This window comes from Crinia signifera, chromosome 2 (genome assembly GCF_055691185.1).
Source record: "Crinia signifera chromosome 2, ASM5569118v1, whole genome shotgun sequence".
Taxonomy (NCBI): Eukaryota; Metazoa; Chordata; class Amphibia; order Anura; family Myobatrachidae; genus Crinia; species Crinia signifera.
Window position 1 is genome coordinate 377,912,635 of NC_139218.1, and position 26,613 is coordinate 377,939,247.

The window sequence follows — 26,613 nt, forward strand, 5'->3', positions numbered from 1 at the left end:
CCGTTCTTGGGTGTGCTTACTGCTCGAACCTGCGTGATCCAGTGTGAAAAAACACAATATAATGCTCTTCAAACAGGATTACGTCCAACTAGGCATTTGGTCCATGGCGCACTTTGTAAGTTGTTACTCACAGCTGACATTGCCAATGGATTGTACAGCAACCACGCCTGACAGCAATGCAGAACAACCGGAAGAAAACCATCTCCCAAAGATCTTGCCACTGCATTTAAATCTTCAGTTCTGATATTTATCTGAAGCCGGATAAAAGGGATTTGTGTTAATATAACAAACAAACCGAAGTTTAGGTATTGCAGTCCCATTTGCGGTAACAGCCACGGATATTCTGGTTCCTTTTGTAGCACCGTGGCTCCGCCCTGACCCGCACATCGCAGCCTATACACTGGTGGCTGATAGCGAAGCTTACGTTGCATACAGAGTGACAGCACGTTGCAGCGTTCCCCTCTCTCGTGTACCCCTGGCTTGGGGAATCCACGTTTCAGTCCCTGATCTTACAGACTTGTTTCCTGTCTTTGTACAGATCGGCTCGAAACGGCCAACAGGCAGCTGGCCAACCGGGAGTATAATGGCCACGAAGACGCATCGGAAGAGGGACACTATGCATTGAAAAGTGAGTGGCGTTATTTTTAGATTCACTGATAAGACTTTCTCTCCAAAGCTGCTGTGTAGATCTGCACTGAATGCAGAGGAAGCAAAACAATGGTTGGGAACTGAACAGCGGGTGGGGGGGGGGGGATTTTTAGCCCTGTTTATGTGTTGTTTAAAGGTGAGGTGTAATTCACCCTGTGGCTCTACAGCACCTGTGATACTACTTTCTTAGGAAGCTGTGGCCAAAGCTAGAAGGGCATGCTGCAACTTGTAGTGCCACAGTGGTCGGATAACAGGTCCCCTAATGTAGGAGCTGAGTGCAGAAGATTTTTTTTTATGAAATGTTCCCAGCGTCTGTTTATATTCCCAATCGTTTCCTCGTGGGTGCAATAAATGAAACTGGTTGAAATGTAATAGGATGAGAGATTCAGAAAGTAAGAGATTTGGTAAGAAAGCTCCAGTTTTTTTTTTTTTTTTTTAAAGCGGCAATCATTTACACTGTAAAATCAACCTGGTTTTGCAGTGTAAATGATTGCCGCTTTAAAAAAAACTGGAAATACATTTTAATCCAAATTGATTGCCTTTCGGAGTCATTTCACTGGGGGACCCCCCCCTGGCACCCCCCACCCACCCCACATCACCTCCACTCCGGTGATCATACTCCAGAGCTCCTCCCCTGCCGCTTACCCAGCCACCATTCACAGCAGTGACAAAGGCAGCAGGCTCTGGGATGTTTGGTGCTGCCTGTGATCACTTCTGTCAATTCTACAAGCTTTATCGGTAACCCCAGAGACAGCACACAGCCAGCGGCCAGACATAGAGGGACCCGCACACTACTCCATAATATAAGGACACACAAAAGGACACGCACAAGGCTAACTTCCACTCCACTCATAAGTGAAAAAAACAATCAAGGGGTACCTGAGAGAAAAACGTTGGGAACTGCTGATATGCTCAGAAATACCATTCGCGGTCTAAGAACGTCCTATTCAGCTGCAATTGTTTTAGAGCCTCAACAAATTGAATTAGTGGGCTGGGTAATGAAATGCGTGCTGGTCACATGGTGCAGAAGAGAGAATATAGTCATGTAGGTCATATGAAACGCAGACGCTGCTTGCTAGGATGCCATCCAGTAATGTCAGAGTACTGGGGCTCATTCTGTCATTCGCTGTCAGTAGGTTCAGAAAACGCAGATAGAGTTATGAAATGTGTATATGTTTATTATGTTTATGATTATATATAGTATAATGATGCCCGGTACACCGCCAATTGTGGAAAACCCCTGTCTTGATACATAGCCAAACATAGCAGCAATGTTTCGGCACTCCGTGGTAGGTACGTCCGTGGGAGGTCCTTGGTTTTCAGGGAAAAGCAGGCGGGGTTGGAAGCTTCTTTAGAATACAGTAATTGGAGTAAGATCCCTCAGACCACTTGTTCCTGATCTTCACCTACAGCATCCTTCGAACAAGACATGTCCATCATATCTCGTATGATGTTCATATCCAAAGTGGTTTTTAGTGAAAAGTAAAGCGTTAGGTGACATTGGCACAGATGATTTTTAGGGTGTAAAGTAGGTAAGTTGTGGTCGTAGGAGGATGAAAAATGTATTTTACACCCTTCGCTCCCTGCCCGGTAAATGAAGTTCCCGAGTGGGCAAAACCCCAAGTGCCAATAGTCAGACCAATCCTGCCTCGTGTGCAAATTTGGAGATATCTATACATTATTCTCTCAGGATTACTGTCCCCTTCACCTCCACTGTCTGCATTGCCCAAAAATAATTGTGTTGAATTTGATAGGACCACTACACGGCATTGCAAGCATTCTTGCACCTTTACTCCTTGCTAAGGAAACTTTAAAATATTCCAATCTTTTCTGTCACTGGAATTTGCCACTGCTTGCTCCGAACAAGCGCCCCTTCTTTTGTGTAGAACCCACGCACAGCAGACGCTCCCCCCCCCCATCCCGATTAAAAACAGATGAGCCAGCACTTGCCTCCTTGATGTAGGACAGAGCCTCTCTGCTCCGCAACAGCACAGAATGAGTTGGAACAGTTTTCATTAGCGCCTTGATTGAAATTTAGTCTGATCACAATGGAGTCGTCGCCAGCACAGTTAATTACTGCAGATTTCACAGTGTTGACTGGACGGAATGGACTGGGAAACAATATGAAATGTCAGTATGTAATTAGAGTTGACAAAACTGAGTTCAGGCTATAGACTTGTTCTCTCATGTTCAGCCAAAAAAGTGTCCCAGTGTTTGCTTCATTTGAATACAGGGCTTAAAGACCCCTCTTCTCTATAGCTGAGATGCAATGGCGTCATCGCTGCCTTCTGCTGGGGCTGCCGGAGACTTACTACCCTGCTTGGAGTTGTGCAGAGAATTGGGGCTGTTCCAGAGGTGAACGCTATTCCGATTCGGATGCAAATCACCAATGGTTTTAGTTGTAGGAATGTTTCGGAGCTGCACTGCGTAACTTCCGCAACGGCCTTGCGTTGCAGTCTCAGTGTGCCTGTAGAGGCGGGTTGATTAACAGACTTTGCTGAATGACGGGGAATGTAGAAGAAACCAGAGGCATGTTGGGGGCGATTGCATCTTCCAGTGCAGGCTCACTGGCCTCAGTAGCTTAGTTGCATTGGACGCTCTGAGAAACCTTAGGGCTGCCCTGATCCCAGATCCCAAGATCCCAGTGTTGATCAGATGCTGCGTCTTCAGAGGCAGGCAGCAGATCTGAGAAGGGGGGAGTGGGCATCTCTGTATGAAAGATGGCTCCTGCACCATTAACATAACGTATGTTCTCAAATACGCAGCACCAAAGCCTCTTGAGTCCACTTCTGCATTGTCCTGTTCCTGGAACAGATGTGGTCACATACACCAAAGCTCCATTCATGCCAAATAGCCCCATTTAGCGAACTTCTGACTTGGGCTCATCAAAACGGTACTTTTTGCTCACTGTTGCATCTTAGTTTGTTCATAGGGACGGATTCATGTTTGTAAGTAAAGCAAAAAAAAAAACAAGTAACCGTGTCTGGAACAACATGCAAAGGAAACAAATACATTTATATTGTTTCTGTTCAGGGTAAATACTGGCTGGTTTTGCATGTAGTCCGCATGTAATGGCGCCCATACACTAGTGTGATCAGATGCAATGTGACATTGTGATGCGATATCCCATCCCATCCCATCCGAGGTAGTCAGCGGTGCTGGCGGCGGGCAACAGAATTTGAAAGATTTTTTTTTAAAAGACTGGGTGGCTCTGTGGTTTAGAGAGCTCACTGCCCTCTTATTGGCTTAGAGAGCTCGCTCAGCCAATCTGAGGCCTCACATCTGGGCAGCCACTGATTGGCTTAGAGAGATCTCATAGCCAATCAGATGGCCGCCCACTTTGTTTTGAAAAGCAGCAATTTAGGTGTGCTCGGTAAACAGCGAACATCGTTGCTCACCGATTCCTTGAGACGCCGCATGCCGACCTTCGAATAACTTCTCCTGCCTTCACAAATAAGTCAGTCTCAAATGACTTTTATTTATGAGCGCTACGACGAAGACTGGAGGGGCGGCTGCTGTCCTGTCAGCGCCGGTTGTTCCCATGGACCTGCGCTGTCACTAGCTCCTCCCTTCCTGCGCTACGAATGGCCCTGCGAGTTTGCACATGCACAAATACGCACTTGCACATGTGCAGGCCCCCAAGCATTGTAACAGGGCCAAATTCGCCCCGTAGCGAGTGAACATGAATCAGGGCCATTATCTGTGTTTCTTTTCTCGTTGGTTTCATTAATTCCACAGCTCAGGGTTCAGTGTCCAGCTACCCGGGGGGTCTGGCTAAGTGCTGCTTATTGCTGATGTTCACCAGATGACTCTTATGGGAACACAGGGGCCCTGTAGTCACCTACACATCTGCCGCACTCATTGTTTGTATTTTTCCCTTTAGGTTGACGCCTGAGGTGAGCTGGCCCACGGCCCAGATTCCATGGAAGGATCCTGATAGTAACAGTTCTGTTCTCTGTTTTATCCTTTTTCCAGACAAAGAGCACTTGAAGGAGATGGAGGGGCTAGAGCGGGAGCTGGCCGCTCTCCGCACAACCAATGAGGACCAGAGGAGGCACATTGAAATCTTAGACCAGGCTTTGAATAATGCCCAGGCCAAAGTAGTCAAACTGGAAGAAGAGGTGAGACTTATGTATGGCTCTAAGTCACTCTGCTCGGGTGGAAGCGGCCATTTTGTTGCCTGAGGCAGTGTGTGTGTGTGTGTGTGTATATGTATGTATGTATGTGTGTGTGTGTATATATATATATATATATATATATATATATATATATGTGTTTGACAATGGAATGACAGATCTTTGGCCAATTTGAAGTGAAAGATCAACAATTTTGAAGGGCCTTCTGCTAGCAGAGCATTGTGGTACTTGTAGTTCATCAAATGTAGTCAGGGTTGCCGAAAGAAGTATGATAGAACAAGTGCATTCTCTTAGTGAACCAGTGCCATGAATTACAAGAGGAAGTCAGTAAGTGAATAGCCAATCAAAACCTCTTACTTCTGATTGGCTGGAAAAGCCTGCCTGCTCTGGGTGGGCGGATGATGTCAGCGCCCATCCCCACTTCGTCAAAAAGCGTTAAATTGAAAGATAAGTCCTGGCTTACTTTTCACAAAGAAAAGAGGAAAATCATTGTGGTGGGATGTGTAGTTCAACAACATCTGGAGTGTCAAGGTTAGCCACCAAGGGCCTAAGGAGTCTTCAGTCAAAATCTGTGTTCAATGGCATTTTTGTTTGTGTGCTTACAATATTCTACCTTTAACAGTTCGTTCCCATGATGCTCAGTATATGTTAAGAGGCTAAACCTGGTATTTAAATGTAATTCTTATATATAGGTAACGGATTCTGTAATCTCGTCATTGCGCTCCCTACTCTGTGACCGCTTCCGCTGACCGCTTGTCTTCTCTCTCCTAGCTGCGGAAGAAGCAGGTTTATGTGGAAGAGGTGGAGAAGCTACAACAGGCTCTGACCCAGCTGCAGGCGGCCGGGGAGAAGAGAGAACAGCTGGAGCGGAGGTTGCGCACGAGACTAGAAACGGAACTGGAGTCCCTGCGGATGCAGCAGGTAAGTGGAGGCTGCGTGTGGTGGAACGTGACGTTACAGTAAGACCTCAGGCGTTCAATGATCCACTCTTAAAATTCCTTAAAGGTTTTGTGCCTTGAGACTTGTTGGCTTGTACCTTCCAGCTAAAAAGCACAGAAGGAAACAAGAAACGTGATACTGGCCGAATATTAACTTACAGCTATTTGTAGGTGGGAAAAACTACTGGACCAGTCCCCGTGTGACCACTGACCTGAATGTTGTATTATGTTAGTATACTGAGGAACATTGTCAGGTGACGCCTGTACAGTCGGGTCCTGCAGTCAGATCGGCCGGGATAGACAACACCTGACACAAATGAACACATGAGGACCAGGGGCAGAGGGTTTCTAGAGCGAATGGATGTGTTGGGGTCCTTATGTAATTTGTGACATAGCTAGGGCTTCTCGTCGGTCAGAGATTCATCTAATTAATATTCAATGTGAGCGTATAATTTTCACTCCTTTCTCTGAAGATCTTTTTTGGATAAGCTGATTCAAGCATCTTCAGTCTCCATAATGTAGAACAAAATGGGGATTTTACTATCTTGTGTGTGACCTACACAATATTACAGGTCTGGAAACCTCACACAGCGCCAGATGTATCAAGCTTCAAAAAGTGATAAAATGTAGAGTGATAAACAGCCAACCAATCAGCTCCTACATGCCATGTTACAGCCAGGTTTTGAAAAATGTCAGGTAAGAGCTGATTGGCTGGTTGTTTATTACTCTCCTTTTTATCACTTTGTGAAGCTTGATACATCTGGCCCACAGGGATTTACCTGGAGCGTTGTGAGGTGGGCGCGGGAGTGAGCGCTAGGCCCGCTTGAGTAGCATAACCGGCCTTATTTCTAACTGAGCAGAAATACAGTGTGCTCCTATACACGTATATGCAGACATGTTTTACATATTGAGCCCGATTCAGAACCTGCCCTCTAGGCTGCGTTTATTTGGAGCCTATATTCTTTGTCTTCCTCCGAGTCACCCTGGCAGCAGCCATTTTTATTTGAGACTGTTTAGGGCCCTGTGTGCTCCCTCTATAATGCACGCAGTTGGGAGGAGGTTACCTCGTAGCGAAGGCAGCCATTTTGTGCATTAAGCCAGTATACGGGTTGATTTCTTACCAATTATAATTCGGCCTACAAAATGGCTGCTGCCACTGTGTCCAGGTGTCAGACTCACGTTTAATGTATTGGCAGCGGTAAATCACGAGCCCTGGAGCTTCTCCGGCGCTGTGACAGAAGTTGTTATACACACAGAAGATGTGTATTGCAGAATGCCATTGTCACCCATGTATTTCATATGTCCTCATGCAGCGACATACAAACTGCCAGGGGTCAAACAGTGTGGAGTACAGTGCGCCTGCGCTGATGGACATGCTGAGGAAAAAGGAGGAGACGATCCTGGCTCTGGAAGCAGACACCACCAAATGGGAACAAAAGTACTTAGAGGAGAGCGCTATGAGGCATTTCACCATGGACGCTGCCGCTTCAGCCGGGGCCCAGACGTAAGATCAACTCATCATAGAAAATGTGATTAAGAAATACTGGCACACACCTAATGCAATAGTGCCATAGGAACACGATCCATGCATTCTCTAAGCTAGTCTGATTTCAGAGATCACCATTCAGTAGAGTTTCCATTGTTTCCCTTCTCTTCCCCATAGACTCTCCCAGAGCTCTGATAGCAATCGTTTTGCTTCTAATCGCACTACACTAGCTGACCCATTCATAAGACATATATGTGTGGTATAATGTGAAGGGATTGATGTATATTGTGTTTGTCCCTATAGGGATACAGTCTTTCACCACTCCAGGAATGGAAGTCACAATGAGAACTCCCTGGAGGTCTGCATGTGGCATGACGAAGAGGAGATCATACAGGCTAATCGGAAATACCAGGACATGGAGCACACGTATGTGTCATGTAACTATAAAAGGCCACATCTATTTGCTCTGCAGTTTAAAGTATGAACTACAAATGCGATTGATGGTATTTACCGACACGGCCTCACTGGTTGGAGTTCTGTACCCATTCAGCCAATGAGCTAAACTCTTCATCCTCAGAAGGAATACAAAAGATAACAACTATAAAGCATAGCCCAATCCCTCTCAGCCTATAATGATATATAATGATATATAATGCAGTACAAATAGGGAGCAGTCTGATCGCCAGCTAGCATGAGGCATGATTGATGGGCACCGGGTCCACCCAGATTCTTCTGTGCAGGGAGATCCTGGGCTTCCCCTCCTGGCAACAGGTAGGATATGTTATAGGCGGTTGGTCCTTCCAGAATGTTTTTCGGTACTCTTTACCTAGAACGGCGCCCGTCGCGTGCATCGCGGGTACATTTATGCCTGCCCGCGACGCGACCGACGCGATGCCCGCGATTTTCCCATTGAAAACCATGTTAAACCTGAAAAATCGCGTCGGTCGCGTCGCGGCCGGCCATAAACGTACCCGCGATGCCCGCGACGCGATGCTCCCGATTTCCCATAGGAAGCAATGTTAAAAGCCGCGATGGACCCGATTTTAGTGTTAAATGCCTCAATCCACCCGATTTGGCCATAGGAATCAATGTTAAATGGGCTACAGAGCCCATTAACCCTTAAATGTCCCCCCAAATTTTTAACGCCACCCCACGATCAACGCCAACCCGAAGCGTGGCGAGCGCAGCGAGCCCGCGAGGGGCGGCGGTACGCGTCCTCCGACCTTTTCATGCCCTACTATCCACGTCGGCGTGGTGTGAGAATAGAATAGTGTGGCGAGCGCAGCGAGCCACCGAGCCCGAAGCGTGGCGAGCGCAGCGAGCCCCGCGAGGGGCCGCGGATACCTTCACAGGTAAGCGCGTCCCCTCGCGGGCTTCACAGGTGTCCGTGGCCACGCGGACACCTGTGAAGCCCGCGAGGGGACGCGTATAACTGTGAAGGTATCCGCGTCCCCTCGCGGGGCTCGCTACGCTCGCCACGCTTCGGGCTCGGTGGCTCGCTGCGCTCGCCACACTATTCTATTCTCAACTCCACGCCGACGTGGATAGTAGGGCATGAAAAGGTCGTAGGACGCGTACCGCCGCCCCTCGCGGGCTCGCTGCGCTCGCCACGCTTCGGGTTGGCGTTGATCGTGGGGTGGCGTTAAAAATTTGGGGGGACATTTAAGGGTTAATTGGGGCTATTTGGGCTCTGTAGCCCATTTAACATTGATTCCTATGGGAAAATCGCGGGCATTGAGGCATTTAACGCTAAAATCGCGGTCAATCAGGCTTTTTAACATTGTTCTCTATGGGAAAATCGCGGTAATCGCGGGTACCCGATTTTGATGTACCCGCGATTTACCCGCGATTTACCCGCGATTACCGCGATTTTACCCGCGATGCCCGCGATTTCAATCGTGGGCGCCGTTCTAGGTAAAGAGTACCTGTTTTTCACCATAGTCCTTCCTGGAGACAATGGAGGTTATTCTGATTTGATCGGTTCCCCACGCATTTGTGGGGGGGGGGGGGGGGGGGGCAATGTGCAGAGTCTTTTTCTGCTTGTTGTCTCTCAGTACTCCTCTTGAGTAGTCATCCCCGTTTCTAGAAACAAGAACAAAGATACGTTTGTACTCACTCCTCCTCTGGGTGTAGAAACCAGATAGACCCTCTCAGCCCATTCTGAACTTGAAATCCTTAAATCCTGGGTGGACAGATTCACGATGGAATATCTTTCAGTTATTGTGTGGCATAAGACAGGTGTCTATGGACTACAAGGATGTGTACATCCCTATATGGTAGGATATCCCTGCCTTTCAGGACACAGTCCAACCAATCGCAACCAATCAGCTTTGAGGTAGAATTTATCAAGAACATTCTATATTTTACATAGCAGCTGTTTGTTTGCCATGGACTCACTGTTTCAAATTGGATACTGGTACAGGTTGAGTATCCCTTATCTGAAATGCTCGGGACCACGAGCAATCCAAATAAGGGATTTTTACGGTTTTTGGAATATTTTTTTTTTTTTACATACTTACCTGTCCCCTGGTGGGTCCCCAATGGTCCCTCGGCGTCCATGGAGTCCTCCGGCATCCTCGGCAGGCCTTCAGCTTCATCTCCGGCGTCTCCAGCGGTCCCAGGAGTGCATTGCGCGAGTTCCCAGGCACGCCAGTGATGTCACCGGCGCGCCTGGGAACTCGTACAATGCACTCCTGGGACAGGACTATTCCAAAAAAAACACAGTTTTTGGCATAATTCTGATAACGGAAATACGGATACGGGATACTCAACCTGTATTACTGTATTAAGTGGGGTGCCCCAGAGTTCGGTGTTAGGGTCACTTCTATTTAACATACAATCTTAGTGGGGAAGAGTTAGGAGCATTGGTAATGGAAAAGGACCTAGGAGTGCAAATTGATTATAAACTTGGGTTTAGTACTCAATGCCAAGCAGCAGCTAGTAAGTATCATTGTAAGCCAACAAAACTTACAAATGGTGACAGAATATCTGACATAAATGTGGGTGAAAATCTGGGATCCAGTGGCCATCAAGCAGTATGGTTCAAAATAAAGACAGAGACCGACTCATCGCACACAAAAACAAAAGTGTTAGATTTTAGGAAGGCTGATTTTGTAGAGATGGGAAACTCTGTAAGGGATTCTTTGGCAGAGTGGAGGAACTTGGAAGGAGTGCAGGATAAGTGGAAAAAATTAAAAAGTGCAATTCTAAAAGCAACAGAACTTTGTGTCAAAAGAGTTAGGAAAAACACAAGAAAAATAAAGTACCGTATATACTCGAGTATAAGTCGATCCGAATATAAGCCGAGGCACCTAATTTTACAACAAAAAAACTGGGAAAACGTATTGACTCAAGTGGGACCCTCACTCGAGTATAAGCCGAGGGGGGCTTTTTCAGCATAAAAAAATGTTCTGAAAAAGTAGGCTTATACTCGAGTATATATGGTAATTGTGGTTTGCAAAAGATGTAGCAAGTATTGGGGGGCTGGCGATCGGTGGTGATCGGTGCTGTACTTAACAGCACCGATCACTATATATATATATATATATATATATATATATATATATATATATGTATGTGTGTGTGTGTGTGTGTATATATATATATATGTGTATATATATATACACACACATATATATATTATATATGTATATATATATATATATATATTTCATCCCATTTCACTTATTATTCATATTTATGCTGCTGTGCTGCGGCTGGCGGGGGGGTGGGAGGGGGGCTGGCGCTGCGGCTGCTGGCTGGGTGGGAGGGAGGCTGTCGGGTGGGAGGGAGGCTGCCGGGTAGGTGGGAGGGAGGCTGCCGGGTAGGAGGGAGGGTGGGCTGGTGATCGGTGCTGTACTTAACAGCACCGATCACCACCGATCTCTGTGTTACCGAGCGGCTTAGCCGCCGGTAACACAGAAAACGCTGCAATTGGCTGTTCACTTTTGAACAGCCAATCGCAGCGATCGCCGACCGGGGGGGCACCCCTGCCCCCCCTGGGCGGCGAGGGGGGATGTCTGCTGTCAGGGACAGCAGACATCTCCAAACTGTCACCGCGTCTATAGACGCGGTGACAGTTAGAAGTCATGACGTACATTTACGCCATGTGTCGGGAAGTACTTCCCGACCATGACGTAAATGTACGTCAAATGTCGGGAAGGGGTTAAAAAAGGGGCAGACTAGATGGGCAAAGTGGTTCTTATCTGACGTCAAATTCTATGTTTCTAAGGGACGACACTGTAATTGTGCCACTCTTTAAGACACTTGTTATTGAGTTTGGAGTACAATTCTGGGCCCTACACTACAAAAAATACATTATTGAATTGGAAAAGGTTCAAGGAAGGGCAACTAAGCTAATTAAAGCACCTTCTTTATCTTAAGGTCGGTGACCAAGACAAGAGGGCATCCGCTTAAACTAGAGGAGAGAAAGGTTTCGGTACCCTTAGCCGGAAGGAGTTCTTTATGGTGAGAGCAGTTAAGGGGTGGAAATCACTGCCAGCGGCAGTGGTGATGGCTGACACATTAAATACATTTAAGATGAGGTTGGACAAGTACTTGATGGATAATAACATTCAGGGCTGTAATCAACATGTATGGTCTAGTTAAAGGATCAGCGGGTCAGATGAGGCCATATCTGACTAACTTGTGATGCCGACATAGATACATACATGTGAAAAAAGCAGAGTTCCGGGAATTCTCTAGCGCTCCTTAATCCCTCTGCTGCAGTGGTTCTCAAATGGTGTTTCAATCTCAATAACACCCAAAAAAGGTACAAATGTTAGCAAGTGGAATAGGAACCGGTCTGCAGCGCTGGACAATATGAATAAATTTACTGGAAATCCCAAAGAGAAGCAGTCCACTCCGTAGTTTCAAGGTAAAAAAAGTACTGAATGCTTTATTAAATAAAAAGTCACATAAAAGGAAGAAAATTTCCTTAAAAAATCACACAAAAACAGTCTAAAAGTATATAAAAAAGGATTCACTCTCTTCTTTGCATAGGAGAGAAAACAATTTAAAGGTAGCTCACCAGATTCTTGGAGACGCAAGTATCCCTGTATACTCCAGACTGCACTATAGGTACTTTTTTTACCTTGAAACTACGGAGTGGACTGCTTCTCTTTGGGATTTCCAGTAAATTTATTCATATTGTCCAGCGCTGCAGACCGGTTCCCATTCCACTTGCTAACATAGATACATACATACTTGCATCCATCGAGTTCAAGCTAGATTTAATTAGCTTATCCCTTGTTATATGTAGTGTATTCTGATATTATTAAAGACAGGTTATGATTCTTATTTGTAACCCTGGATGTTTTTATCCAATAAATGTTTGGCCAACCTTAATTTAAACGTATTTAATGTGTCAGCCGACACCACCTCTCCAATAAGAGTTCCACAGTTTAGCTGCCCTGACTGTGAAAAAGTTTTTCCTTCTAAGGGAACAAAATCTTCTTTCTTCTAATCTAAACTCGTGCCCACGTGTCCTAGAATCCTTCCTTGCAGTAAAAAGGCTGCTTGACAGTTCTTTATATTGGCCCCTGATATATTTGTACATGTTAAGCATGTCCCCCCTTAAACGTCTCTTCTCTAGCGTAAACAGTCCCAAATTGCTTAATCTCTCCTCAAAACTTAAATTCTCCATTCCCTGAATTAGCTTTGTTGCTCTTCTTTGGACTTTTTCTAGTTCTAGGGTGTCCTTTTTATAGTGTGGGCCCAGAATTGTATTTCATATTCTAGGTGAGGTCTAACCAATGATTTGTATAATTATTTTGAGTCCCTAGTTTCCATGCCTTTTTTTATACATGCCAGAATTCTGTTGGCATTTTTTTGTTGCTATGTGACAAAGGGGCAGATGTATCATAGCAGCGCGTATCGCGCCGCTATGATACTTCCTGCTTCGCCTCAATAGCGAGGCGAAGCAGGAAGGGACATCGACAAGATGTATTAACATCTTGTCTGCCGAAGCGGGGGAGCGTTAACTCCCCCCTTCGGCGATGTCCCTTTCTGAAGATAGCACATCAGTTAATACTGATGCGCTATCTCCTGTCCCCCAGCCGGCAGCACTGGGCATGCGCGGGATCTCGCTGTTCACGCGAGATCCCCAGCGCAGCCCACAGCTGACAGCAGGGACAGCGCTGTCCCTGCTGTTTAGATAGAGCTTCGCCAGCCTGATGCTGGTGAAGCCAAACCCGGCTTCGTGCGGAACGGTCAGCGATGCTGACCGTTCATACATTCGGCCTGCTATCATTTTGATAGCAGCGCCGATATGGACAGGGGCGCATAGCGCCCCTGTCCATTACCGCATTCCCGGCTCCTTCATACATGGGGGAGAAGCGGTATCAGTGCACATAACGTGCGCTGATACCCCTTTCTCCCCCATAACGACACATCATACATCTGCCCCACTGAGCGCTACACCCCAGTTTGTTATCTATTTGGACTCCTAGATCCTTTTCAAGTACTGAATTACGCAATGCCTCCCCGCTTAGGTTATATCTAGCACACTGGTTATGTCTCCCAAGGTGCATGACCTTGCGTTTATCCACATTGAACCTTATTTTCCACTTTTTTGCCCACTCATCTAGTTTATTGAGATCATTCTGAAGCGCAGAGACATCCACGGTTGATCTGATTACTCTGCTCAGTTTTGTATCATCCGCAAAGATGGAAATATTGCTGAGTATTCCCACCCCGATATCGTTGATAAATATGTTAAATAAAATGGGCCCTAGTACCGAACCCTGTGGCGCTCCACCTGTACTGGTATCATATTTGATACTGCACTGCTCAAAACCACTCTCTGTTCTCTATTACACAGCCAGTTCCCTACCCATCTACAGATTCTTTCCCCTAATCCCCGGTCCTCCATTTTATTTATCAACCTCTTGTGTGACACTGTATCGAAAGCTTTAGCAAAATCTAGGAAGACCATGTCTACGGTGTTTCCATAATATAGGTTTTTGCTGACGTCCTCATAGAAGCCTAGTAAATTTGTTTGACACGATCGATTTTTCACAAACCCATGCTGGTTAATACTAAGTAAACTATGAAGATCTAAATATTGCTGGATACCATCCCTTAAAAATCCTTCAAATAATTTACCCACTATTGATGTTAAGCTCAGCGGTCTGTAGTTACCTGGGTCATCCCTTTTTCCTTTTTTGAATATTGGCACTACTTCTGCTATTCTCCAGTCTTTAGTAACCTTACCTAATGAAAGTGAGTTATCAAAAACATAATGCAGAGGGGTCTCTAATTCCTCCCTTAATTCCATTAGTACCCTAGGATGAATCCCATCTGGGCCTAGTGATTTGTTTGTTTTGATTTTGCTGAGCCGCAATATAATCGCTTTTCCCTTATCCTCTGTAAAGCTTTTACCATTGATATTGGATACTGGGCCTATGTTATCTTCAATTATTATTATTTTTTTTATGTATTTGAGAAACTTCTTGGGATTGGATTTGCTCTCAGTGGCTATGCACTCTTCATTTTCCCTTTTAGCTACTTTGATTACCCATTTACAAATGTTATTTCTTTGTACTTGCTGTACGCCTCTTCATTCATGTTATCCTTATAAAATTTCAATGCTCTTGTTTTATTGTTGATTGCTGTCCTTACTTTTTTGGTCAAGCATTATAGCTTTTTTTTTATTGAATTTACCTTTATTGACTTTTGGGATGTATTTAATAGTGATTCAAGCACATTTTTTTAGTGTTTCCCACATTTCTTCTGTATTCTTCCCCTCAAATACCCACTGCCCACTCAATTTCTTTTAAAGATTCCCTGAAAAATTCGAAATTAGCTTTTTTGAAATTTAATATTTTAGTTGTATGTTGTGGTTTACAGAAGTTGATTTCCGTTGAAACCATGTTGTGATCACTGTTCCCTAGATGTTCTATTACTTTGGTATTTGAAACTAAATCTATGTTATTTGTTAATAATAAATCTAATAATGCCTCGTTACGCACTGGAGTTTCTACCGTTTGTGTGATAAACTGATCCTTGAGTGAGTTTAGGAACCCACAGCTTGTTGCTGACTTACATTCCAATCAATATCTGGAAAGTTTAAATCCAGCCTGTGCAAAAGCACAGGCTGAAGAGAAAATGGCCCAGTCAGTGGGTAAAGGGGGAAAACTTTTTTTAGGTATATTAGTGAAAGGAAAAAAACAAAAAGTGGAATAATTAGACTGAAGACAGAGAGTGGAAGTTTTCTTGAGGGGGACAATGTAATAGCAGATAATAATAATAATTATTTCTGCTCAGTATTCACTGCTGAAAGAGAGGGGAAGGGGCCACAGTTAAGTTGCAAGTATAGTCAGAAAACTGAGGGAGAGACAAGTACATTTACAGAGGAGAAAGTCCTCACAGAACTCTCAAAACTGAAAGTGGATAAATCAATGGGGCCAGATGGGATACATCCAAGGATACTAAAAGAGCTTAAAGGGGAGCTGGTAAAACCAATAACAGAATTATTCAACCAGTCACTAGCTACTGGAGTAATCCCAAAGGGCTGGAAAACAGCGAATGTAGTCCCACCGCACAAAAGTGAAAGCAAGGAAGAGGTAAGCAACTATCGACCAGTGAGCCTTACATCAGTAGTAGGGAAATTGATGGAAACACTCTTAAAACAAAGAGTTGTAGAATATCTCAAAACCAGCAATTTACAGGGTCCAAAACAGCATGGGTTTACTGGGGGAAGATCATGTCAAACAAATCTTATTGACTTTTTTGACTGGGTGACTAAAGTAATAGATCAAGGTGGGGCTGTAGATGTAGCTTATCTAGACTTTAGTAAAGCTTTTGACACTGTCCCACATCGCAGACTGTTAAATAAACTTGAAAACTTGGGATTGGATTCTAAGATAGTTGAATGGATAAGAGTGTGGTTGCAGGACAGAAAACAGAGAGTTGTAGTAAACGGAGTACAGTAAAAGGAGGGAAAGGTTACAAGTGGAGTACCCCAGGGATCTGTACTTGGACCGGTGCTTTTTAATATCTTTATTGGTGATATTGCAAATGGAATTGAGGGTAAAATTTGCCTTTTTGCATTTTGTATTTAATAGTGATTCAAGCACATTTTTTTAGTGTTTCCCACATTTCTTCTGTATTCTTCCCCTCAAATACCCACTGCCCACTCAATTTCTTTTAAAGATTCCCTGAAAAATTCGAAATTAGCTTTTTTGAAATTTAATATTTTAGTTGTATGTTGTGGTTTACAGAAGTTGATTTCCGTTGAAACCATGTTGTGATCACTGTTCCCTAGATGTTCTATTACTTTGGTATTTGAAACTAAATCTATGTTATTTGTTAATAATAAATCTAATAATGCCTCGTTACGCGCTGGAGTTTCTACCGTTTGTGTGATAAACTGATCCTTGAGTGAGTTTAGGAACCCACAGCTTGTTGCTGACTTACTTATTTGATTTAAGAGTAGAGACTCATCCATATCATTCACATTTGGCGGTCTGTAGCATACCCCTATTAAAATGTTGTTATTATTATGTTTTTTGATCCAAAATGTATAATCCAGGGGGAGGATATCACATCTAATACATACTCCGATGAGTGTCGTCGTCGTCCCCCCAGACTCTTTCTTTCGTAGAAAGACTCCTTCCTTCTAGAGGTCTTCCATCAGACTCCTTCCTCCTCCTAGATGTCTTCCCTTAGTCTCCGCCTCCCAGAAGTCTTCTGTTAGACTTTTCCCTCCTAGATGTCACCCTTCAGACTCCTCCCTCCTAGATGCCATCCCACACACTTAACCCTCCTAGATGTCATCCTCCTGACTCTTCCCTTCTAGATGATATCCCTCAGACTCCACCCTCCTAGATGTCATCCTCCAGACTTTTGTTTCCCAGAGGTCTTCCCTCAGACTCCGCCTCCCAGAGGTCTTCCCTCAGATTTCTCCCTCCTAGATGTCCTCCCTACTGGATGCCATCCCACACACTTAAACCTCCTAGATGTCATCCTTCAGACTCTTCCTTCCTAGATGAGATCCCCAGACCCCGCATTCCCAGGTGTCACCCCACCCCCCAGAGTTCTCCCTAGTGGATGCCATCCCCCAGACTCCTCCTTCGTAGTCATGCTCCCACCAATGACACTCTGCATCTACCTGCAGGATTTGGTTGCAGTTGGCATTCATGTAACCATATCAGGGCAATGATGGAACATGGGGATCTTTCTGGTACTGGATGGAGGTTGTTTCGTGCCACGTGGAGACGTTTTTATATGATTTTCTGTGAATTCATGCAAAATATATTAAAAACAACTATTTATCCAACAGGATAAAAAATCTCCATGCTAAAATTATTGAGCAGGATGCCATGATAAAGGTTCTCCATCAACGCTCTCGAAAAGATCAAGGAAAGAACGACAGCTCCAGCCTGCGGCCTGCCTGCTCCGTGCCCTCTATATCTGCAGTGGCTGCTGTCAGCTCCGGGTCTCATTCTCGGCAGACTTCTCTGACCAACAATCAGGCTGCAAAGGAGAAGGCGGAGGAAAAACCCCGTAAAGGGAGTATAGGTGAGATAACAGATATTCTATAGATATGACAGATGCTATGTAAGATCCTGCAAGGAAAGGGGGAGCAAGTAGCCCAACATTTCTTTTGTTAACTATCTCCTATGGATGCTATAACTTGCCTATCTACTGTAGGGGGAAGATGTAACCTTTCAGGAGATGTATCTAACCTTCTAAGGAGGACAAGTTGAGGTGGTCCCATAGAAACCAATAGATAGCAGCTGATTCAATGTTATGAGCAAGTTTTATATAGATAGATATAACCTATGTATCAAGCTGCAAAAAGTGATAAAATGGAGAGTGATAAATGGCCAATCAGCTCCTAACTGCCATGTTAAAGGCTACATTTGAAAAATTACAGGTTGGAGCTGATTGGCTTTCTGTTTATAACTCTCCAATTTATCACTTTTTAAAGCGTGATACATCTGGCCTAGAGAGAAAAGGCAAAGGTGGGCGTGTAGTGATGGTGGCACATGATTGGATGGCTGATCAACCTATGCAGTCTTGTATATCTTTCGTACGCCCACCTTCTGCATTACATCCCCCAGTCGTTTGCACATCTAGTCAAATTTAACAGACACTGATGGCAAAAATACAGGAACATCAGAGGAACCTTGGTATCCCTGTCTAGGGAGATGCCTGAAAATTGACACACTTTAAACTGAAATACATACCAGACTAGAACGCACAAGGAGAGTGCTGATTACTATGATGTGACACTTCTGTGTGCAACAGAGTCTTTGAATCTGTATACAAAAGGGGGAAGATATGAGTTCTATTTCACATGGGCTGTTGCATGGGGAAACCAATGAGAATCTACTGCTTATTTATATAGCACCTTCTAGATCTAGAATATAATAGATAGAACCTGATTGGTTGGCCATAGCATCCCTTCTGAAATAGAATTCCCATCTTAGTCAATTTCCTCCAAAGTGCTACAAAGCAGCTCCAGGTGTTTTCTAATAAGAGTTCTGTTCCGCTCCGTATACAGACTCTCGGGCAGATTTATTAAGCCTGGTGAAATGATAGAGTGTTGATAACGCAGCAGCCAATCAGACCCTAACTGTAATTTTTCAAACCCGGACTTCAACTTGACAGTTGGGGGCTCGTCGGCTGGTGCGTTATCACAAGTCACACTTCTACAGGCTTAATACATCTGCGGCAAAAATAAATAAATAATAAATAAATATTTAATTTGCCAGAGCCAGAAAGAAAATCACATTCTCCTGTGAATCCCATCTCCTGAACTATAGACACTGCTCAGGTCTTGGAGATATAAGAAGCTTCTAGCGTGTTTCATCGACATTATTTCAGCTGGGATATTGCTATGGGCAACCAAAAAGAATCTACTTATTTATTTAGCACCTTCTAGAAGATAATAGATAGATTCTTATTGGTTGCCCATAGCAACATCTTCTTCTGTGTTGCAGTAAACCTTTTACTACCACTGCTCACCCACTTGCATTTTTTGCAGGACTGCACCCGGGAAAAGACAATCGGGAAAGCCCCATAGCTTCTTTACTGCTTCCACCACCTAGCTTCTTGCTGCCACCGCCACTTGCCACAATTCAACCTGTGATGGTATCGCATGCCAAATCCAGGAGCAAGGACAACAGCACCCAAACAGACAAGAGCTCCAATCTCTTCTGGCCAAACTGCTCTTCCTTACCCGGTCGGGGGCGAATAAATATGACTCCGTCCAGCAGTCCTCTTTTACGTCACACCACCACGAGCAAGGACAAATCAGGTAGGTGACTTCCTTTTCTTAGGTTGCTTCAGTTGTGTCCACATCTATCCTCTGTGCGATACAAGTCGCATTATATAGAAAGTGTGAGCTCCGTGTGTCTCTCTAGTGCCGGGCTTGTTTTTTGCGACTTTTCCATTAAATTATTTGCAAAGTGAAAGCAGATGCACAAGCAGCTTCTGCTAATTAAAATGATATGCAGCATGCCTATATTCTGAGTGTGACTGGCGCTGTATCTGCAAAAGTAATGTAACATAACACATTGTTTCATGGAAAACAATGTAATACAGCATTTTGTATGTAGATACAACTGCTGTCACACACAGAATGTAGGCATGCTATATATCTTTTTAATCAACAGAAGCTGCTTGTGCATCCCTATTCGCTCTCTGTGCAAATAAGATGCCATTTAATCGAAAATCTTGCAAAAAAGACTCCTAGCACTACTGAGTCGCACCATGGCATGGTGTGAATAGAAGAGCTGTTTGAAATGAACGGAGGCTAGATGGACACATCTGTTTATCACATCAACTATCCGTCCATCTGGCCACTCGTGGTTTCACTGGAAATCAACTTCAGTAAATTACATCATAAAGGATCGGCAAAAATACTAAACTTCAGAAAAGCTAACTAAAATATATAGAGAGAAGCCCTAAAAAGAGTTGTGTGGGAAACTGTTTTTGAGGGGAAAAATGCTGAGGAAATGTGGGATACTCTAAAAAATGTTCTTGAATCATTAACTATTAAATACATTCCTAAAGTAAATAAGGGTAAATTCAATTAAAAAAAAAGCCACCATGGTTGGACAAAAAAGTTAGGTCAGCAATAACAATAAAACAAGAGCATTTAAATTCTATAAAAATAACTTAAATGAGGAGGCGTTCATCAATTACAAAGAATCAAACAAAATTTGCAAAGGGGCAATCAAAGTAGCTACAAGGGATTATGAAGAGGGCATAGCCACTGAAAGCAAAACTAACCCCAAGAAGTTTTTCAAATACATAAATAGTAAACGTATAATTAAGGACAACATAGGCCCACTAACCGATATCAGTGGAAAAAGTTTTACGGAGGATAAGGGAAAAGCAGAACTGTTAAATGAGTTCTTCTCATCAGTGTTTACTAAGGGAGAGCAGAATGTGGAACGCAAACATACCACAAATGGGATGAACAAGCCAGACCTCAATATTGATTTCTCTACCAAGGAAATAATATTGAGGCTCAGCAAAATCAAAACAGATAAATCACCTGGGCCAGATGGGATTCATCCTAGGGTACTAATGGAATTAAGGGAGGAATTAGCTTCCCCTCTACATTATATCTTCAATAGTTCACTATCATAAGGAAAGGTACCAAAAGACTGGAGAGTAGCAGAGATAGTGCCATTATTCAAAAAAGGAAAGAAGGAGGATCCCACTAATTATAGACCTGTTAGTTTAACATCAATAGTGGGTATACTATTTGAAGGATTTTTAAGAGATGGGATCCAGGAATATTTAGACCTTCATAGTTTACTCAGTTATAACCAGCATGGGTTCGTGAAAAATCGTTCATGCCAAACTAATCTACTTGGTTTCTATGAAGAGGTTAGCAAAAACCTTGATAATGGAAATGCTGTAGATGTGATTTTGCTAGATTTTGCTAAAGCCTTTGACACCGTACCACACAAGAGGTTGATAAATAAATTGAAGGACCTGGGATTATAGGCAAATATCTGTAGATGGGTAGGGAACTGGCTGTGTAATAGAGAACAAAGAGTGGTTGTGAACAGTGCAGTTTCAAATATGATACCAGTACTAAGTGGAGTGCCCCAGGGTTCGGTTCTAGGGCCCATTTTGTTTAACATTTTTATTAACGATATTGGGATAGGGTTACTCAGCAATGTATTCATCTTTGCGGACGATACAAAACTGAGCAGAGTTATTAAATCATCAGAAGATGTCAAAATGATCTTGACAATCTAGACGAGTGGGCAAAAAAGTGGAAGATGAGGTTCAATGTGGACAAATGCAAGGTCATGCACCTTGGGAGACATAACCAGTGTGCTAGTTATAATCTAAGCGGGGATGAATTGGGTAATTCAGAACTCGAAAAGGATCTAGGAGTCCAAATAGACAACAAACTAGGGTGTAGTGCTCATTGTAATATAGCAACTAAAAAGGCCAATAAAACTCTAGCATGTATTAAAAGGGGCATGGAAACTAGGGATTCAAAAGTAATTATGCCTCTGTACAAATCATTGGTTAGACCGCACCTCGAATACGGAGTACAATTCTGGGCCCCACACTATAAAAAGGACATCATAGAATTCGAAAAAATCCAAAGAAGAGCAACTAAGCTTATTAGGGGAATGGAGACTTTAAGCTACGAGGAGAGATTAAGCAAACTGGGACTATTTACACTAGAGAAGAGACGTTTAAGGGGGGACATCCTCAACATGTACAAATATATCAGGAGCCAATATAAGGAACTGTCAAACACCCTTTTTTCTGCTAGACAGGAATCTAGGACGCGAGGGCACGAATTTAGATTAGAAGAAAAAAGATTTTGTTCATCTAGAAGAAAAAATTTATTTACAGTCAGAACAGTCAAACTTTGGAACTCTCTTCCTGAAGAAGTGGTGTCGGCAGACACTATAAATACGTTTAAAATAAGTTTGGATTAATATTTATTGGTTAAAAACATCCATGGGTACGAATAAGTAACAATCTGTCTTTAAAATATCAGAACATACTATACAACAAGGGATTAGCTACTATAAACATAGGTTGAACTAGATGGACGCAAGTCTTTATTCAGCCTCACCTACTATGTAACTATGTAACTATATATTTCACAAAGTTATTTTGCCTTGCAGATCATTCCCCTGTCCTTGGCAAGAGTCTAGAACCTAAAGGTAGATCCAGCACCGCAGCGCACAAGGCTGATCTTGCAGAGCCTGATAATGCTATGGAAGTACTTATATAATAAGCGTACTTGGACAATCACCTTCCCGTGGCCTGCAGTCCACATGGATTAAGCATTTGAAGACAAAGGTTGGCTAAAGAAGACATTTACAGGAGGGAGACTTAAAAGGCCAAGATGGTTGACTCCTCCATTGCATTGTTGCAGTCAGAGATGGAGGGGACAGAATGCTGATGTTCTGACCAACCGTACGATTTCTTTATTGATGCGTACTGAAAGCCTGCTGATAGGCAGCCGTTAAGCACAGAATTCTGTTTGATTCCCGCTGTATAGACCAATCCGCATGGCATTTTGTTATTCCCGCCCACAACCACCGCCAAGAGCAGCATTTCATATTTGACGATGAATGACCATGATCTGCAATACGATGTCGAATTCCCGATGCTTGTGATAATAGATCACATTATTTATGACAAAATATGCACATAAAGTGGCTAATTTAAATCCTATTTACAAAAAAAGTAAAGGTAACGTGTACCCCAGTTTGCGGTACTGACTACAGGACACATGTTTTAACATGGTGAACAGAGAAGTAAGCTGTTTCGGTGAAGATGGCGTTCTGACTGGCGAGGTTGTTTGCAGGAACACATGGCCGTGTTGTTTGCAAAGTTCATCTTACATTGGATGGAAATTGAGGCGTCAGTGGGATCCGTGATCCCTTTAAGTTTCTAAGAGTTTTGCCGTGATCTAATGGATGGTGGGCAGTTACATACATGTGAATGAGCCCTTTGGGCACGGAGCGCAGTAAGAGCTGGCACTATTGTGAGTTGCTGGGCAGGATCTGTATGTAGATAGAATTATACTGGATGTTAGGATTATCTCCAGTTAAAAAAGTCAAAGGATCAGAATCACATTCTCCGAAGCGAAGAAATAAGGTGGGATTTCATATAGAGACATGTTACATACATGTATTATGTATGTAACGGGATTCCCCGGTGATGGGAGTTCATAAAAGTTGCAGCCATTGAAATGAATGGATTCCTGCTCCGGGCATGTATGGACCACACTGATCACCATATACAAACACTACATCTATTGGGCATTTCCAAGATACCTCCATAGCAGTGGTGTTCTACCGTAAGAGTGGCATCCACGTACGTGGCACACAATTCATGTGTCCCACAGGGGACATCGGGGTTGTAGGCGGATCCAGGGGGTCCGAGGCACCAATCAGCGAAGCTATTGAATTTCCCAGAATGCTCGGGCCCTCTCCCCCGGCTCTAAGGGTAAGAAAAGAGGAGGGTAACAAGACGTGTAATGCCTGTGTGTTGCCAAGCAACAGTACATAAACCCAAGTCACGTGACTGGTTTATAAGATCCCCCCCTCGTTCATGTCGTATTTACTAATGTTCCAAAACGGCTGATGCGGCATCTGTATTCCATACAGTCAGGCTGAATGCATGTGTCAGTAATCATATTGTTATGTATATAAGGTTCCAGGACATCCTGAATACATGTGCGTCTGATTTGCCTGTTGTGTGGATCACTTACGCTATCTTCGGTTTCCATGTTAATTATAAGGATGCATATTGAATCGATTATATAGCTGAACAGAATACCACAGCTCGCGTACTGGTAACTCTCCAGGTATTTATAGTATAAAACATCGTAGTTACCATAGTTACCGTTGGCTCTGGAAAGAATCACTCTTTCAGATGTGGAATAGAAATTTGAGTCACTGATACAAGAGAGATGCCGTCTAATATAACAACCCACTAATAATTGCTCAGGTCAGGAAATGCAGATTACAGGAAAATATAATTAACATGCTGGGAGATATAATGAGCAAACACGCTTCATAAAAGTCTGGGACGTGCCACTGCTGGAACTGAATTCACCTAAGGACTCTTCCTTCCTCGCCGGGTGTCATCAATGTAGGCTCCGCTTAGGTCGTAATGGATTAATATTATTATTTGTCCTCTCAAAGTGCTTGCGGACAACTTGGTCATTCATCATCGGAAAAGTACGCTCCATATATGCAACGCGCCTATTGCAGTGTCCGTGCAAATATTCCCTGTTGTGATATGCAATCATATTCTGCCACCTGTAGCTGATGGGGGGAGTAGTGCTCGCTGTGCTTTGGTGAACAGTGTTTGCTTCTGCTTTCGTAGCACTGATGGCTTTTGGGCTTTTACTTATTCTGCACACACTCCCCTTGTTTTCCCTAAAACTCTTTGAAATATATTTTTTATAATGAAAGTCTTTTTGTAAAAAAAATAAATACTTATTTAAAGAAAATTTCTGTGCGTTTATTGAACTTGTGGATTACGTTTAAGTTTTCTGGGGCCCCTGAAAGCTACATCCATTGGAGGCCATTTATGAGCCAATGAATGGGCTGGTTTTTATCACTGGCCAATCAGCTCCTAACTGCGAAGTTACAGGCTTGGTTTGAAAAATGACAGGTAGGAGCTGATTGGCCGGTGATATAGTGCCGGCGACTACCAATCTATAACCACTGTAAACCTCTCCTGTGGAATCGGAGGGCAGAGTTAGGCTGTGGGCAGGGGGGTAATGTTTAGGAACAAGGCACTTACAAAGCAATTGGTTCTCCTGCTCTCACCCATTGTTAAAAGCAATATAGAATGTGAATCAAGCAGCACCACAATTTACAAGAGCAGCTCTTTAATGTCAGTGCCGATGGGATGGACAACTCAGACATATGGCATCACCGGACTGAATGGAGTGAGCAAAATCTGATTGAGTTTCTGCCCCACCGGAGATGTTCTGACATCTAAGGAAAGTACAATAACACAATATGTTCTCTATTAGCAGAGAGATTAAAGTTTAAACACTAGAGTTGTGCCAACGCTGATATTGTGTTGCCAGAGAAATAGACTTGAAAATGAATCTGCCTTTTAAAGTAAGCCCAGGCAGGTATCACTATTACTAATCACAAAGGACCCATTTATCCGCAGGGACTTATCAGGGCGAAGTGCAACCAGTGCGAGGAAAATAAATGTTTCATTTGAGTCAAAAACCAATTTTATTTCCTCCTGGAATAATCCCACCATGAAAGAGAGTCACCACTGCTGGAAATGCAGGAGGATTTCCGAAGTGTATTCCTGTTACATATGGACGTTAGCCAGGACGTGCCGGTTATTGTTCAGGATGGTGGGAGCTGAGAACGCGGTGGGATTTGGGGGAAGATTTATCAATTCGTAGGGAGAGATAAAGTACCAATCAATCAGCTCTGTCAATTTTAAAACAGCCTGTAACATGGCAGAAGCTGAGCTTGTACTTTATTTCTCTCCAAATCTCTTTGCTAAATCTCCCCCTTAGTCCAGGCGTGTTTTAAAAGAGGTGTAGGCCATATGCAGCCTCCTTCATCTGGGCCCCCTCCTCTGTAGCGCTGTGGAGTCTGAGCACTAGAGGCTGCATAGGGAGCCTCCTTCATCTGGGCCCCCTCCTCTGTAGCGCTGTGGAGTCTGAGCACTAGAGGCTGCATAGGGAGCCTCCTTCATCTGGGCCCCCTTCTCTGTAGCGCTGTGGAGTCTGAGCACTAGAGGCTGCATAGGCAGCCTCCTTCATCTGGGCCCCCTCCTCTGTAGCGCTGTGGAGTCTGAGCACTAGAGGCTGCATAGGCAGCCTCCTTCATCTGGGCCCCCTCCTCTGTAGCGCTGTGGAGTCTGAGCACTAGAGGCTGCATAGGGAGCCTCCTTCATCTGGGCCCCCTCCTCTGTAGCGCTGTGGAGTCTGAGCACTAGAGGCTGCATAGGCAGCCTCCTTCATCTGGGCCCCCTCCTCTGTAGCGCTGTGGAGTCTGAGCACTAGAGGCTGCATAGGCAGCCTCCTTCATCTGGGCACCCTCCTCTGTAGCGCTGTGGAGTCTGAGCACTAGAGGCTGCATAGGCAGCCTCCTTCATCTGGGCCCCCTCCTCTGTAGCGCTGTGGAGTCTGAGCACTAGAGGCTGCATAGGCAGCCTCCTTCATCTGGGCCCCCTCCTCTGTAGCGCTGTGGAGTCTGAGCACTAGAGGCTGCATAGGGAGCCTCCTTCATCTGGGCCCCCTCCTCTGTAGCGCTGTGGAGTCTGAGCACTAGAGGCTGCATAGGGAGCCTCCTTCATCTGGACCCCCTCCTCTGTAGCGCTGTGGAGTCTGAGCACTAGAGGCTGCATAGGCAGCCTCCTTCATCTGGGCCCCCTCCTCTGTAGCGCTGTGGAGTCTGAGCACTAGAGGCTG

General features: G+C 44.3%; 1 protein-coding gene across 2 annotated transcripts in view; it reads left to right on the top strand.

Moving 5' to 3' along the window:
* Positions 1-24,638, top strand: part of AMOTL1 (angiomotin like 1) — a 90,119-nt gene extending 65,481 nt beyond the window's left edge. The window contains exons 7-14 of one of the 2 annotated variants that reach the window (XM_083170100.1): positions 539-628; positions 4,624-4,769; positions 5,556-5,705; positions 7,036-7,226; positions 7,512-7,634; positions 17,491-17,729; positions 19,201-19,473; positions 22,328-24,638. In XM_083170100.1, the coding sequence (XP_083026226.1) occupies positions 539-628; positions 4,624-4,769; positions 5,556-5,705; positions 7,036-7,226; positions 7,512-7,634; positions 17,491-17,729; positions 19,201-19,473; positions 22,328-22,437 (1,322 nt within the window). In that variant the 3' untranslated portion in view covers positions 22,438-24,638. The remainder of the gene's footprint in view (positions 1-538; positions 629-4,623; positions 4,770-5,555; positions 5,706-7,035; positions 7,227-7,511; positions 7,635-17,490; positions 17,730-19,200; positions 19,474-22,327) is intronic. The other variant, XM_083170101.1, reaches the window with a different exon arrangement.
* The last annotated feature ends 1,975 nt before the right edge of the window (positions 24,639-26,613 follow it).